The 16,178-nt window shown below is 40.7% G+C and overlaps 1 protein-coding gene across 1 annotated transcript in view; it reads left to right on the plus strand.

The window, feature by feature from the left end:
• Positions 1-15,973, plus strand: part of LOC126234884 (apolipoprotein D-like) — a 225,917-nt gene extending 209,944 nt beyond the window's left edge. Inside the window, exons 3-4 of the mRNA XM_049943627.1 lie at positions 3,563-3,765; positions 15,267-15,973. Of these exons, the coding sequence (XP_049799584.1) occupies positions 3,563-3,765; positions 15,267-15,403 (340 nt within the window). The 3' untranslated portion in view covers positions 15,404-15,973. The remainder of the gene's footprint in view (positions 1-3,562; positions 3,766-15,266) is intronic.
• Positions 15,974-16,178: the final 205 nt, after the last annotated feature.

Consider the following 16,178-nt stretch of genomic DNA (forward strand, 5'->3'; position numbering starts at 1 on the left):
TCCCTCTTTCCTGATGAGGCAACAGTTTGTTGTGAAAGCTTGAATTTTGTGTGTATGTTTGTGTTTGTTTGTGTGTCTATTGACCTGCCAGCACTTTCGTTCGGTAAGTCACATCATCTGTGTTTTTAGATAAATTCAAATGTTCAAATTAACAAAAAGTACACAGCATTATTTTATAACAAACTTTGCATTGATATGCTCACTACACAGGACTACACTGCTTTACCACCTTAATTCTAGCAATTACTTACAGTTAACTAGCATTTTTTTTTCTTTTTTTTTTGGAAAAACTGCTAAGCATTAATAGCTCTTGTTACTGTATCAAATGAAGACCTCAACTATAAACAGTGGGAAAGGACAAGCTGGTTATTTTGAGACATTATGCAGTAACATTACAATAAGATCTCATAAATAAGGTATCTGAATTACATCCAATGTAACTTTTTTATGCAGGTAAGTCACTGTTTTTAAACATTTCTACAGTAACCCAACATTAAGAATTGGTCAACTGTTAATTAACATTTTATATTTGCAAACTGAGTGCACTTAATAAGAGTTAGCATTGCTTATTTTTACAGGATGAATTAATGAAACATAATTGCAAAACCTCTAAAAAACACAAATTTAAAAGGTCTGAAGTGTTTCTGTTTTTGATTCTAATGTTTGCATTGATAGTTTTACAATAAAGAAGTATAACAACCTCAAATAATAATCTGTGATTCAGTACATCATAAAATTAATTTTAGCAAGCACCTTACAACCATACATAAAGAATGTTAAGAATCACCCTCAACATTTAAACCATCACCCTGCCATGTAAATACATGCAAACAATAGCAAGGGATACAGTTTAATACTGTTTACTTGCTTAAACAAATATTCACATTTACATGAATAGTAATGGTTTTTGAAGCACATTTGTATTGATGAATATATTCAGGATGTTTACCTGAGTCATAATTATCTACATCAGCCTCAGATTCCTACAAATCATGCTTGAAAAGCATTTTCCTGGTATGAACACTGCATGCGTTGCTACTACTATTGATAGCCTTGTATTTTGGTACATAGCACTCTACCATACACACATCCTGACAATGTTGCCATCTGTGAGAATCTGAAGTTGGAGATAGAGCTGCTGTTTCGTGGTTTATCATGGAACTATAAACTAATATGAATAATGTGCATCATTCACCATGTTCTGCTTGCAATAACTCTATTTCTCACTGACTGTCCCTTATCATTGTTACAGCCAAGGTGTTAATATATGATAAATAATATCTAGTGATTTCTTCTACACTCCTGGAAATTGAAATAAGAACACCGTGAATTCATTGTCCCAGGAAGGGGAAACTTTATTGACACATCCCTGGGGTCAGATACATCACATGATCACACTGACAGAACCGCAGGCACATAGACACAGGCAACAGAGCATGCACAATGTCGGCACTAGTACAGTGTATATCCACCTTTCGCAGCAATGCAGGCTGCTATTCTCCCATGGAGACGATCGTAGAGATGCTGGATGTAGTCCTGTGGAACGGCTTGCCATGCCATTTCCACCTGGCGCCTCAGTTGGACCAGCGTTAGTGCTGGACGTGCAGACCGCGTGAGACGACGCTTCATCCAGTCCCAAACATGCTCAATGGGGGACAGATCCGGAGATCTTGCTGGCCAGGGTAGTTGACTTACACCTTCTAGAGCACGTTGGGTGGCACGGGATACATGCGGACGTGCATTGTCCTGTTGGAACAGCAAGTTCCCTTGCCGGTCTAGGAATGGTAGAACGATGGGTTCGATGACGATTTGGATGTACCGTGCACTATTCAGTGTCCCCTCGACGATCACCAGTGGTGTACGGCCAGTGTAGGAGATGGCTCCCCACACCATGATGCCGGGTGTTGGCCCTGTGTGCCTCGGTCGTATGCAGTCCTGATTGTGGCGCTCACCCGCACGGCGCCAAACACGCATACGACCATCATTGGCACCAAGGCAGAAGCGACTCTCATCGCTGCAGACGACACGTCTCCATTCGTCCCTCCATTCACACCTGTCGCGACACCACTGGAGGCGGGCTGCACGATGTTGGGGCGTGAGCGGAAGACGGCCTAACGGTGTGCGGGACCGTAGCCCAGCTTCATGGAGACGGTTGCGAATGGTCCTCGCCGATACCCCAGGAGCAACAGTGTCCCTAATTTGCTGGGAAGTGGCGGTGCGGTCCCCTACGGCACTGCGTAGGATCCTACGGTCTTGGCGTGCATCCGTGCGTCGCTGCGGTCCGGTCCCAGGTCGACGGGCACGTGCACCTTCCGCCGACCACTGGCGACAACATCGATGTACTGTGGAGACCTCACGCCCCACGTGTTGAGCAATTCGGCGGTACGTCCACCCGGCCTCCCGCATGCCCACTATACGCCCTCGCTCAAAGTCCGTCAACTGCACATACGGTTCACGTCCACGCTGTCGCGGCATGCTACCAGTGTTAAAGACTGCGATGGAGCTCCGTATGCCACGGCAAACTGGCTGACACTGACGGCGGCGGTGCACAAATGCTGCGCAGCTAGCGCCATTCGACGGCCAACACCGCGGTTCCTGGTGTGTCCGCTGTGCCGTGCGTGTGATCATTGCTTGTACAGCCCTCTCGCAGTGTCCGGAGCAAGTATGGTGGGTCTGACACACCGGTGTCAATGTGTTCTTTTTTCCATTTCCAGGAGTGTATCTTAAAAGTAAGTCTTATACCAAAATTAAGTGTTTGTTACTCTACTGTTTGATATTGTGCCTGCTTTCAAGTTTCTAACTTGAAGATCCGAGCAGGGTACTATTTTGCTTCCAGATATTGATTTAACATAAGAGGAAGCCATATTTGGCTTATAAAATGGTGACTGCATTATGCAGGAATAACAGTGTATGATGGTATTCTGTTGCCTATTGCAATTCTGGAGGCTGCCCCTAACATGTGATACAGACACCTGTTTGCAGCCACCTGCTCTGGGCCAGATGCTGCACTGCCTGTTGGTCTGGGGGAAGCATTTTATTTTCCTCCTACCATCCATTTCTGCCCCTGGAGATGTAGACTCTAGAGGTTACAGCCCCCCCTCCCCCTGAAAGACCAAAGAATATTTTCATGTAAGGGGAAGAACTTCAATTTTTGTCTCCTGTTTAGTAATGTGAAGCCCTATGCAATTAATTTTTATTTTTTTTTTCAAGTACAGTGCATGAATTATTGTTTCTTTGATAATAAGAGTTTGAGGATTTACTGAACTGTTTCAGTGTAGTGTCAGTGAGTGTATAAGTGAAATAGAAATTACGTGGCTTGCTCAATGGACTGAATTTTTTGCAATGTTATTTTATTTATTTTTTTCTCAAGTTCATGTTTTGTTGAACATTTTTTTGTCATATTTTCCACCTATGTCTGCACCTTCATCATACATATTATTGCTACCAGTTTTCCAAAAACATGCTCACCAAATATGTGAAAAGTATATTGTAACATGAAAAAAAAAATTACTTTGTTACAAAAGTGGACAAATGTAAACTTATATCAAATTCTTTCTTACAGAACAGGCAGCATGAGTACAAGCCTTGGCTCAGCCAACCCACTCTATGAAGGTTCTGCAACTCTTAACTACAGAGTGAACACAAGGCTTCCTTCAGCAGTTGCAAGGATGATGCCTGGTGTTGGCTTGTACACAATTCTACACACAGATTATGACAACTATGCAATTCTGTGGTCTTGCTCCGATCTCGCTGTTATGCATGCAGGTAATTTTAAACCACTGTCTTAAAAATTCCTTGCTAACACTGGAACTAAAGCTATATTTGAGGAGCTATATGTAAATGCACATCGAATTGTAAAAACAATTCCAAGAATTCTTTCCATTTAGTTTAAGGTCAACTACATAGATTTTAAAATTTTGAAATACTGGTAGAAAACTGTGGGCAAATTTCAACTAGAAAAATGTATTTACTATGCTTCTGTACACATTCTTTCCTATTTCAGTGGGAGTTTACATGCTAACTACCTAACAATAATGATTAGTCTGTCCAGAAACAAGTAAATTTCATTGTACTGATGCATTAAGTTTCTCTTTCCAACACTGTTGCTCAGAGATGTAACATGCTGCTGTCAAATTACGTATCAAAAACTGGTTTCATTAAGTCTCTGGGTATGTTACATTTTTCAAATTGGGGAATGCAGCTTAAAGCATTACTGACCTGTTTTGGCAAAGATGGATTTACAATAATGATGTTTGTGTAAAAACTGAAACTGATGACTAGTTATTCACTGTGTTTTGATGTATTCATTTTGACTACCAGGTACTGAATGACTGCTGCTATGTACGTGATACCTATAAATGGATGCGGGTATTACATAAATTACATAATGGGAAAATACAGTACTACTACATTTTATTAAAATAAAATATCAACAAAAATAATCAATTTTTGAAAGTATAAGTAACTGAATAGATAAAATATCAACTCACCAAGCAGTGGCAGGAGAACACACAAATAACAGCTAGTACAGGGAGCTAGCTTTTTTAGCTGCTGCCTCCTTCTTCTGGCAGAAGGGTTGAATGGGAAGGTAGAGGGATGAAAGAAAAGGTCTGGTGAGGTTTAGGAAAAGGGGTAGAGTTTGGAAAAGTCACCCTTAACCCCGGGTCAGGGGACTCTTACCAGACAGGATGAGAAGTAAAGGGCAATTGTTGGGGACTCCCCAACATTCGGTCTTTGCCTCTAATCCCATCCAGTAAGTCTCCCCTGACCTGGGGCTCTAAATGGCTTTCCTGCACTCTATCCCTTTTCCTAAACCTCACCAGTCCTTTTTGTTTAGCCCCTTCCTTTCCCTTGAACTATAACTATGAGTTATTGTGATCATTTCTCAGGTTTGGTTACTGATAATAACTTAATACCAGTGCCTATGAGTTTATTTTGTACACCACAGCACTGAAGATCATCACTATATGATGGAAAATCGATTTTGCTATCAATAAACCATCAATATTACGGCAAACTCGGACCTTCCTTTTAATTTAGTTTTTGACCTCCTCCACAACTTGTCTCAACCTGGAGCAAGCTCGACACAAACTCATAACTGTGGGAAATTCCCCATCCAGCATGGCCATTTCCAACATATCCAGAGAGACCTGGTGGGGCCACTCCCAGATTCAAATGGATACAAGTACATCTTGTCTGCCACAACAGGACAACTCAGTGGGTGAAGGCCACACCTCTGACTCATAGCTTGGCAAACACTGTCACCTGAGCTTCCATCACACTGTCGATTGCATGCTTCAGCTGACTCGAGTCCCTGACACCTGACTGGGGCCAGCAGTTTGAGTCAGCCCTGTTCTCTGTCACCCCATTGTGTGCCACCCATCTCACATGAAGGACTACCATCCTCAATCCAATGGACTTGTGGAAAGGTGGACTGGGGAGTTCGTGTTGTAGTACCATGCCAATCACCCAGTCACTTACATCAGCCATTATAACCACATGGGCGTCTGGTGATGGGTGGTGCTCTGAGTGAGCTCGACTTTGATGTTCTCGAAAGCTGCTCGCATATGAGGAGTTCAAGTGAGCTTACATTTACCCAGCATGTTCATTCTGTGGAGTGAAGTAGCAGAATAAGCGTTTCTGCAGCATGGGGAATGTGTTGTTGGTAAACATTAATTGCCCCAATAAAACGACGCAGCTCTTGATATTCCATTGGAGGTGGTAGGTTAAGGATTTGGTCTATCTTTTCTGGGGTGGGGTGGAAGCCCACAGCACTGACAAAGTGGCCTATGAATGTAACACATTTTTGTTGGAGTTGGCATTTGTCCTCATTGACCATAACACCATGCTCTGCAAGTTTGTTGAATACCACCTGAAGGTGTTTCTCATGATCTTGAGATGTTTGTGAAAAGATGATTACATCGTCCAAGTAACAATAACAAAAGGGCATGGTAAAAAGACAAGCCATTAATGAATTGTTGCCAAGTCTGGGCTGCATTCTTTAGTCTTAAGGGCATAAAGAGGAATTCAAAAAGGCCAAACGGTGTAATTATTGCCGTCTTTGAGATGTCCTCCATGGCTGTTGGGATCTGCAAATAAGCTCTTTTGTAGTCAGTTACGCTAAAGATGGTTGCCACAGCCAGTTTCTGGGAGAAATCATGAATATTGGGTATGGGTAACTATCTGTGATGGTGTGGGCATTCAAATGTCTATAGTTCCTGCATGGGTGCCACGTTTTATCTTTTTTCATTCTCATAGTTATCAGTGAGGCTTATGCACTGTCTGATGGCCTGATGGTTTCCTCACATAACATTTCACAGTTGCAGCCTTGGCCATCTTTAGTTTGTGATGGCTAGGCAGAGGGTCTGGCATTGGACTGGTGGACCGAGGGTAGTGTTAATTCTGCCATGCTGTTTGAGGCACCATGTCACGGATTGCATGGCCTATCCCGCCTGAGGTTTGAGTTCTCCCTCAGGCATGGGTGTGTGTGTGCTGTTCTTAGCATAAGTTAATTTAAGTTAGATTAAGTAGTGTGTAAGTCTAGGGTCCGATGACCTCAGAAGTTTGGTCCCTTAGGATTTCACACACACACGAAAAACGTCCAAGGGCCAGGGGTGTGGTTGTCCAGTTGAACTTTGGTAGAGGCCATGCCTATCACAAGAATCACTGAGTCGTTCACAGTGTGTAATTGTATAGCAGATGGTGTACATTTTCCAGGTGCCAGCTGAGATGGCAGCATGCTAATGTCAGTGCCCGTGTCAACTAGGAAGTGCTCTCTAAGATAGTTGTCATAGATGAAGAGCCGTGTGACATTAGAATGTATACCAGAGACATGACGAGTGTTGTCATGTTTTGTAGCAAGGTGGCTGAAGCAGGGCAGTGACCTGATGTGCCTGTGTCAGGCTGCTGTACTAGTTTCGGTAGCTGCAGGTGAATGACAGTGGGGCATCGGTACCGAAGCATGCTTGGAACCAGCTGGAGCAGTGTGGACAAGCAGGCGCAGTGTCATTGCTGGGTGAGTTGTTGTGACAGTTACACGTGGGTCAACAGCCAGGCATGAATGCAGCAGGTGGTTGTTAACATTCTGCTACAAATTTGGCACCTGGGTCCGTCATTGTATTTGATTGTTGGTACCTCACTGCAGCAGCGTCTTGTGAGGCTGCTGCGGACACAGCATCCAAGGGCTCAGCTGTGATTGGACCAGCTTGGCAACTGTTGGTTGACTGGGCACTGCACAGTGAGTACTGAATGGTGGTCACCATGGGTGTGGCTGGTGTGCAGGTTGGCTCGAGCTGGCTGTAGATGCAACCGGTGTTGACGTTGGTGCCGGAGCCAATGTGGGTGTTCATCAAGGCGTGATGTGTGATGGAAAACATCTGGTTGGCAAGGCATAACTGGGTTACCAACAGTTTGTCCTCATGCATTAGTATGGCCACCTGTATATTTTCAGGCAGCTTGAGAAGCCATAGTGGCCAGAGAGTACGATCTGGTAAGAGGTTTGTGTCAATTCGGAGTCATAACCTGTGCCACAGTACTGACTGGATCTTGTGGCCCACACTATAGTGTGAGCTTCTTCACAGTCTCGTATCAGACAGTGGTTGGTGTGTGCAATAGGAGGTCACTGATAAGATCAGTGTTGGTGTGGAGGTGGTTCAAAAGCACTGAAAGCTTGTCCCGGTCATATGTGATCCCAGCTGACAAAATTGTGCACTCACGGAGTGCAGATCATACTTGCGGAGAATCAACTTGTAGCGGTGACAGATAGAACTTTGTGTGTGGCTGCTGGTAATCTGCCTGGTGGCAAGGGGCCAGTACCAGTATGAGGTTGTTGTAATCAAGTGAAGTATATGGTGGAGGTTTGTGAACACCATCTGGTGGCACTGATAGAAGCATCAGCTGGCATCGTGGTGTGGTTTTCATGGTAGGTGTGTCGGGAATGCGGGTGTCATGACCGATTATCACAGGACACAGCATGAGTGTCACAGCTGGTGCATTGGCATCATGGAGGATGGCATCATAGTAGGGTACCGAGGAATGTGGCATGAGTCCTAGTTGGTGGCAATCAAGGCAGATGGCACATCGGTGTAGGTCACCCAAAGTGGCGGCTGTTGTAGGCACTCCTTGTGTTCCCATAGTGTGTGAGTCATAGTTGTGGTCAGGCTTGCTGTATTGATATGTTGTGGTCATGAGGTGTGAAAAGCCTGCACAGTTGCAGGTAGACACGGTGTGGCTGTTTGTTGGGTGATGGCAAATGGCAGGTGTGGACCAGAGCTTGGCACAGATTTGTCGGTGTGACATTGTTGTGATGACATGATGCAGTTCACGGCATGGCTGTAACAACTGTGACATCACCCAGGTGATGTACAGTATCACACAGAACATAAAGTTCAGATGTAGGCCATGGAAAAACATGGTCTGGCACATGAAGGGCACTTGTAGGACATATTTGTCCACAGTAACCTGTAAATATTGGTTCTCTGCAGTGGAAGGCAGTCATATATGGTGGCAATTGTTTGTCAACAACTGTGATGCTCTGGAGGAATTCCATAATTTAGTACATTGCACATGGAATGTCGATACGAACTGAGTCATTAGAATGAAAACGAGTGTGGTGTATTTTCATAAACACTGTCACTGATCAGTATATTAGTAACACTGGTCAGTCGGTAGGTGCGGATGGTGGCAGGCAGTCATTGTTCACCATGTGTGGTCACTGTTGATGTAACACAGTTAATTAAGGGAGTGGCAGGCTTTGTCTTGCCACCTTCACTGATAACACCATACTTTGCAATTTAGTGTGTTTTTGCCTGTTCAGCGAGTGCTAATGATGCCCTGGCTGGGCAGTTGTTGAAACTATGGAAACATTGTCAACTGTTCGAGAACCACAGTTGCATAGGTTATATCATCTGGGAATTGACAGAACACCAAATAGATGCACAAATAAATCATCTGTAAAGATTCCGGGTGATGAAGCACCATTGTGCGGTGTATTCTTCCTTGCGTGAAGTTTGTATCCCATAGCAATTGGCAGCATGCCAATGCGAGTATAGCTCAGTATTTCATGACACAGTTGAAAAGAAAATAATGGGATCACCAGTGTAGGCAGTGGGGAGTGGGCATGGTAATTCTGATGATAAATAATCATTCGCACTCCCATCAATTACTAGGAATGCTTTTATTCTTGCATCTTATATTCAATGTGTGTAGCATAGAACACGTGCTGCAGAGAACTGGTCTGGCAAAGACACAGTTGTTCTTTCTGCAGTAGGGCAGCGAGCGATATTATTGGGAAATGTGGGGGGAGTCAGTGGCTCTATGTCCCCACATGAACTACATGAATGACATGACCAGAAATCTAATTAGCTGTCTTAAAGTAACAGAAAAACATAAAATTGTGTCTGTACGCAATATCTCAAAATTTTTTGATAAAGACAAGAAGTAACTTGTGACTGCTTTGAAAAAAGATAGGCTGTGCAAAATGGCAAGTTGAATTTATGAGGAAGAGATTAATGTAAATAGTGTGAGTATTAAGGATAGTATGTTGGCAAAGGAGAAATGATATTGTACCCTTGGACACATATATCTGAATGATCTGGATACATTGTGTAAACATCAGTTAACAGATGGATTTCGAACAAAGTTAGCATCAGTTTGTGAAGTGTAAAGTTTGTATTGAAAGTAAAATGAACCTTTAGGGTACAAGGATGAAAGGGGCAGAGTTTATTAGTTATTTAGGGCATTATATGGCTTGAAAGAAAGTCCTTGAGCATAGTATGATTGAGTGATGAGTTTTAAGAAGTAAACTTGATTATTGCCTTTACATACTGAACTGCAAATTGTGTGATCTATACAACTGTGAGGCCTGAGTTTCTCCCAGTCTACATGATATTCCAGCAACTTACGGGAATGAAACTGAGTAACATCATTGACAACTGTCAATATTTTGAAAGGTGAGCACCCACAAGTAAGAACTGTGCAAGGGAATTTAAAACCTCAGTTTACAGAGCAATTCTGAAAATATAACACACACACACACACACACACACACACACACACACACACACACACACACACACACACACACTCTCTGTCAACAGCAGTGTCACCATAACCGAAGGGGGCCAATGTCAACAGTTCCTGATAATGAAAATTACTGAAAAATTAACATTAAGTTGAGGTAACATTAAGATTGTTTCCATCAAAAAACAGAGGGGCAAAGTTAATGCTACCGCATCTGTTGTTTAGTAATTTTCACTATCGATAGTCACCTGTTGACATGTTGATGGTTGTTGACAATTTTATCTGGCTGCATTCCCTTAAGTTATTTGAAACTATATAATTGTGTTTGTTGATGGTTTTCTAATTTGTGGTAAAAGTAAGTGGAAAATGCAAGAAATCCTCTTTTTCAAGTGATTTCAAATGAGCTCTTGGGATAAATATTGACTATATTTATGCAGAGAAAGTAATGATTCTTAGTTAGGAAAGCTATGATGAATCTCTAGCTATGAAATATCAGATTGAACACTCAAAGGCTTACAGTGTACCAATGGTAGTTAATTTGAAATTACAACCAGCACAAGGTGCAAGTCATGATATTGAATGCAGAAACTTGATAGGTGCTCTCCCACACATTGGCTCAAGAACACGACCAGATATAAGCTACAGTGTAAACTATTTGAATAATTTCAAAATGATGATTACTGAAAGTGAATGCTGAAATATTTGTATTAAACAAAATCTTTGAAGTTAACTTATGGAAGGGCTGAAAATATTGATCTCTTATGTTGTTTTGTAGATACAAATTAGGCATGTGGTTGTCTAGATTGTAAGTCTACATCAGTGTAAGTAGTTAGATACAGACATACAAATGATTAGAGTTTCAGGAAAACAGGATGATTTATTCAAGAGAAAGAGCTTCACATATTGAACAAATCAATAATGTGTGGTCCATCCCTGGCCATTATAAAAGCAGCTATTTGGCTTCACATTGATTGATAGAGCAATAAAAATCATCCTGAGGACTATCATGCCAGACTCTGCCAATTGGTGTGTTAGATAATTAAAGCCCTGAGCTGGTTGTAGGGCATGTTTTCGACTGTGGAGAGACAGTAGTGTTTGGCAAGCATGTAGACAAACAGTAGAAACTTATGCGGGTGTACATTATGTTGCTGAAATGTAAGTTCAGGATGGCTTGCCATGAAGGACAACAAAACAGGGCATAGAATATCATTGACATTCTGATGTGCTGTAAGGCTGCTGTAGGTACAACCAAACAGGTCCTGCTGTGAAATGAAATGGCACCTGAGACATCACTCCTGGTTGTTGGATCCTGTGGTGGGTGATAGTCAGGTTGGTATCCCATCTCTGTCAGGGGTGTCTCCAGACACATCTTCATTTCTCACTGGGGCTCAGCTCAAAGCAGGACTCAACACTGAAGATAAATCTGCTCCAGTCAATGAGATTCCAGGCCAAATGTGCCAAACACCACATGAAATGAGCTATTTGGTGTACAGAGGTCAATTGTAATTGGTGCAAGGGACACTGTGATCTCAGTCTCCCTTTATGTGAGCCACCAATTAATGTCCTTGTGATTACTGAAACATGAATTGCATATTGGACTGATGATAATGATAAACCCAGGGCTCTGAGTGGCTCTTTGACAATTGCTCAGTTGACATGTCCCCAGTTTACTATCCTTGCCAGCTGAACAATGAAACTGCTTGCAATGTCACACATTCATCCATTGATCACTCATTTCTTCCTTCTTCTTCTTTCTTTTTGTCTTTGAGTGTATTTTGGATATCTAAGAAACAAGGAAGTGTTACAAAATCTTCTACTTTCCCTGAGCATGAAGCATTGTCGAACACTGTCACTGAGATTAATTAATACTATATATTTTTATGCAAATTGTGATGAGGTTGTTAAAGTATATGAAGAAAACTCAGTGGCAGTCATTATTCCTAGCTATCATAACTTTAAAAAATTCAAAGTAGGCTGAAGTACACTACCATTTTGTGAGTGAATGTTATAGGAACAGAATTATCAACATTTGTAAAGTATTCCAGAAAACAAAGTAGCAGACATTTTGCCCAGTCTTTGATTAAAGATAAATCTGTAATATTTTGAGAGATGTTGAATGTAATTTGACTGTGATATAAAGGTAAGGAGGTCTGTTGAAATGTGGTAAGTTTATATTGATGACATCAATAGTGTTGAAGGCTCTCAATGAAATGTGTATTTGTATGTACAATAGCTAGTGCCATACCCTGAATGTGTTCACTGTGTAAAGAGAGATGTAAATTGTATTTAACTTTTTGTTAATAAATTTTGTTAGCGGTTGAAAATATTGTTCACCTCTAAACTTAGCACAACTTGCAGAGTCAAAACTAGTTTCCTGAGTGCCATTTGATCACTAATGACTATGAAAATGAATTACTAACACTACAATTCTCAGTATCCATGCATCCAAGTACAACTGGTGCCACTAAACAAAGTCATTGAGAGTGTTGCAGTTTTTTCCTCGGCAATGTATTTGAATCACTTCCATTTGTCCAATTTCTCTGAAATCCTACATATTGTACCTGCGTAGTCCCAGTGATGATGCAGTTACCTGATGCAAGGACTATAAGCTGATGCTGGAGGCAGGATTATCCAGCTTGGCCATTCCCTGCCACCCCACACATCTATAGTGCCTGCTGCCATGGCCCTTTTTGCCCCCCTCATGCTGAACCACAGTTTCAAATAAACTAGGTCACTCTTAAAAACAATAATTTTTTAGCAGAGATGAGCTATGAATATTTCTTTAGTTTCCTGTCCTTTTTGCGTGTGTCTGTCAATGAATTGATGGTTTTGTTTTTTCTTTTTGTGAGCGGTAGTCTTTACTCCTAAAGTATTTACATTCTTTAAATAAAGTGTATCCATATGGATTAAATATACTGTTGTCATGAGAAGTTGATAAACTATACTGTGAATAATTAAATTTAATGAAATACTACATGAATGAGAATTTGGCAATTTTGTAAACACATGGTACATGCATTACTTCTAGGTATACTGGAAAAGGAATATTTGCATAGGATTATAACAGCTGGAGTCATATCATCTCGCTACGTCTCAGGTCATATCTCACAATATAGTAAAAGTACTTTTAATGATACACAACAGTTGGTTGCTTGTGTCAGTTTAGAAGCTGAAAGCAGCTCTTTAAATTAGCTTTTATTCAATTACAATACATTATATTCTGGTGTCCATACATCTATATGCTTGTTTGCAAAAGCAATGTGAAGCGTTACTTAAAGATCTCATCACTTTTATTTAAAAAAAAAACCACTAAATTTGCAACATTTGTCCAACTGTAAGAATTGAAGTTTCTTATCTTAGTACTCAAGGGAGGTGTGACGAGAGTGTGTAAAAACTATAGAAATTACAATTACATAATTTTTCAAAACAAATTATTGTGACACTACAAACTGAAGGCACAGAAAGCAAAAGTTACTAAATCCAAAAACAACAATGTAGGAAAAGATATATTGCTACTTAATGTAAAGATGACACATTAACTTGCAGACAGGCACAATTAACACACTTACACATAAGTTTTCCGACGCAGCCTTCATCAGAAAAAGAAAGACGAATACACACCATTCATTCACAGAAGTAAGTACACCTTACACACACATGATCAGCAGCTCTGGAAGCTTGGACTACAAACAAGCAGTCAAAAGAATGTTAAAATTACACCTTTTCAAATTGTTTAAAATTCTAGTGTTCTTCTGATTCATGCTTGTTTCTTGTCTCACAAACTTTTTTATCTTTTTCTGGCCGAAAGATATGTTTATTCTGTTTGTTACTATCTCTCAAACAATAGTTATTGTCATATCATCCTGTAAACAGTCACTTATGAATGGATGAATTGTGAAAAGTCCAGGGTGGTAAAAAAGTAAATGTTCCAAGGATAAGACATCATTGATCTTTATGAAATGCTGAGTTCATGCAGGTGCAGAAAAGAATACATCTGTGTAGCATCAAGCTTTCATGTTCAGATCGGCATGATCACAGACACAGCTTCAGGGCCACAACATAAAGTTGATGATAAATTTAAATGTCATGTGACTAGGGCCTCCTGTCAGGTAGACCGTTCGCCGGGTGCAAGTCTTTCAATTTGACGCCACTTCAGCGACTTGCACATCGATGTTGATTAGGACAACACAACACCCAGTCGCTGAGTGGAGAAAAATCTCCAACCCAGCCGGGAATCGAACCCAGGCCCTTTAGGTTTGACAGTCTGTCGCTCTGACCTCTCAACTACTGGGGTGGACAAGTTGAAGATAAATACTAAGGATTCATTTGTTCAGTCATGTACTTTTTATATTCTGTGGATGCTATCATGATGGAGAGTAAGCAGGGATGTGAATGGTTCAAGATCTATGTTAACGAAGAGAAGCAATTGTTAGAAACTAATTCTGTATAATTTGTTGATAGTTAACTATCATGGAATTGTTATTTATTGTTTGTACTGATTTAAAGAGTGAGAAGAGAGGAAAGGTGAAAGGAGAGAGGGATAGGAAGAAATCGCAGAAAGCTCCAGTAATCAATGAGGACCAGAACAAACCTATATGCAAGATCATGTTGCAGGATATGGAGGGTGCACTAGAAGAGAATTGTTTGTTGCCCTGCTAAGCAGTATATTTACTGCCTGTTGAGAGCTTGTAATATTACTTGTACATCTAGATAAGAACTGAATAGACATTGGGATTATTTGTCTATAAGCCCTGTGATTGTAAGTGAGAGCTTTTTGGTGTAGAATATGTTCTTGAAGTGGAAGTACCATTAGTGGTTGTCTGATTGAGAAAAACATATTCTGAAACCACCAGAAATAGTCAGGTCAGTTTTGAGGATGGTGTACTGTAAAGTAGAAGAGATCCCTGTGTCCTCTTCTGCATTCCTCACATTCTGAAACCACCAGAAATAATTAGATCAGTGTTGAGGATGGTGTACTTTAAAGTATAGGAGATCCCTGTGCCCTCTTTTGCTCTCCTCAGTGTACAATCTAGATCACTACTTATGTTCCTGACATCAGTGTCTCAGTTTGAAATAACTAATGTTCTGTGAACTTAGTAATAACTGAATTATATATAGTCAATTAAGAACTGACAATTGATTTTACATTGATGTGGCTTTTGGCTCCAGTCTACACACAGTTAGCAAGAGTTAGTCTTTAATGCTGTTTTCCAGTCATACTATTAAAGTACTTCTATATTTTTCAGATTTGGTTTGGGTGCTGGGAAGGAAGAAAGAACTTCCAGTGGAAGTCCGAGCCCAAGTGTACAACAAACTCGTTGAACTTGGTATTGATACTGAAAGGCTCACACTATCACGTCAAAGGAATTGCCCTGTCTTTTAACTGCTTGGTGTTCTCCCTCAAGGAGTGAGAATGTACAGCAGATAACTCATACAGACATTGCCCAAGTGAAACATTGAGAAGTGGTACATGTAGCCAAGTAAAAACCCACGAAATGGCCTCTAGAGATGTTACTCCAAAACTCTAAGATGAAATGCAGGATCTTTATGATCACAACACTAATATGGAGTGACAAGGCAGTGATGTGAACTTACACAATTGGCATATGGACTTCTTTCCATCAACATAAATTCATTTCCATAGTGCACATTCATTTTCAAAATGTGTTTAACTTGAACGTTCTCATTGCACAAACTTACTCTGTTAGTGACATTAAAAATATTTTATTTATTTAAGTAACTCAAGGCTTTGAGATTGTGTATGCACAGTCTTATAGTTGATGTCAACAGTACTTCTGTATGAAGAGACTGTGCTTGGATAAGGATGTTCATCTCTTTTATATACTTAATACTTTCCTTTGTGTCAGTATTGTAAAAGTGACAGCCTGTTATATTTTAATGATGTGTACTTCATCAGTGTATGATGAAATGCCTCATCTGAGTAAAATGTAAATCATTTTTTGATATTAAAAAATAAAAATTAATTACTGAAAAAGGGTGTAAATTTCTTCCTCATTAAACCTCATTATTTGGCAAAACAAACCTTTTAAAAAGAAGAACTCTCCAGTTCATAGTGTTTGTAGGCCCATATAGAAATTTTTATGGAAAAAACTACTGCAGCTGCTACAGATTACACATTTCATAGTTTCTATGGCTCA

The sequence above is a fragment of the Schistocerca nitens genome, chromosome 1, assembly GCF_023898315.1.
Source record: "Schistocerca nitens isolate TAMUIC-IGC-003100 chromosome 1, iqSchNite1.1, whole genome shotgun sequence".
In the NCBI taxonomy this organism is placed as follows: domain Eukaryota; kingdom Metazoa; phylum Arthropoda; class Insecta; order Orthoptera; family Acrididae; genus Schistocerca; species Schistocerca nitens.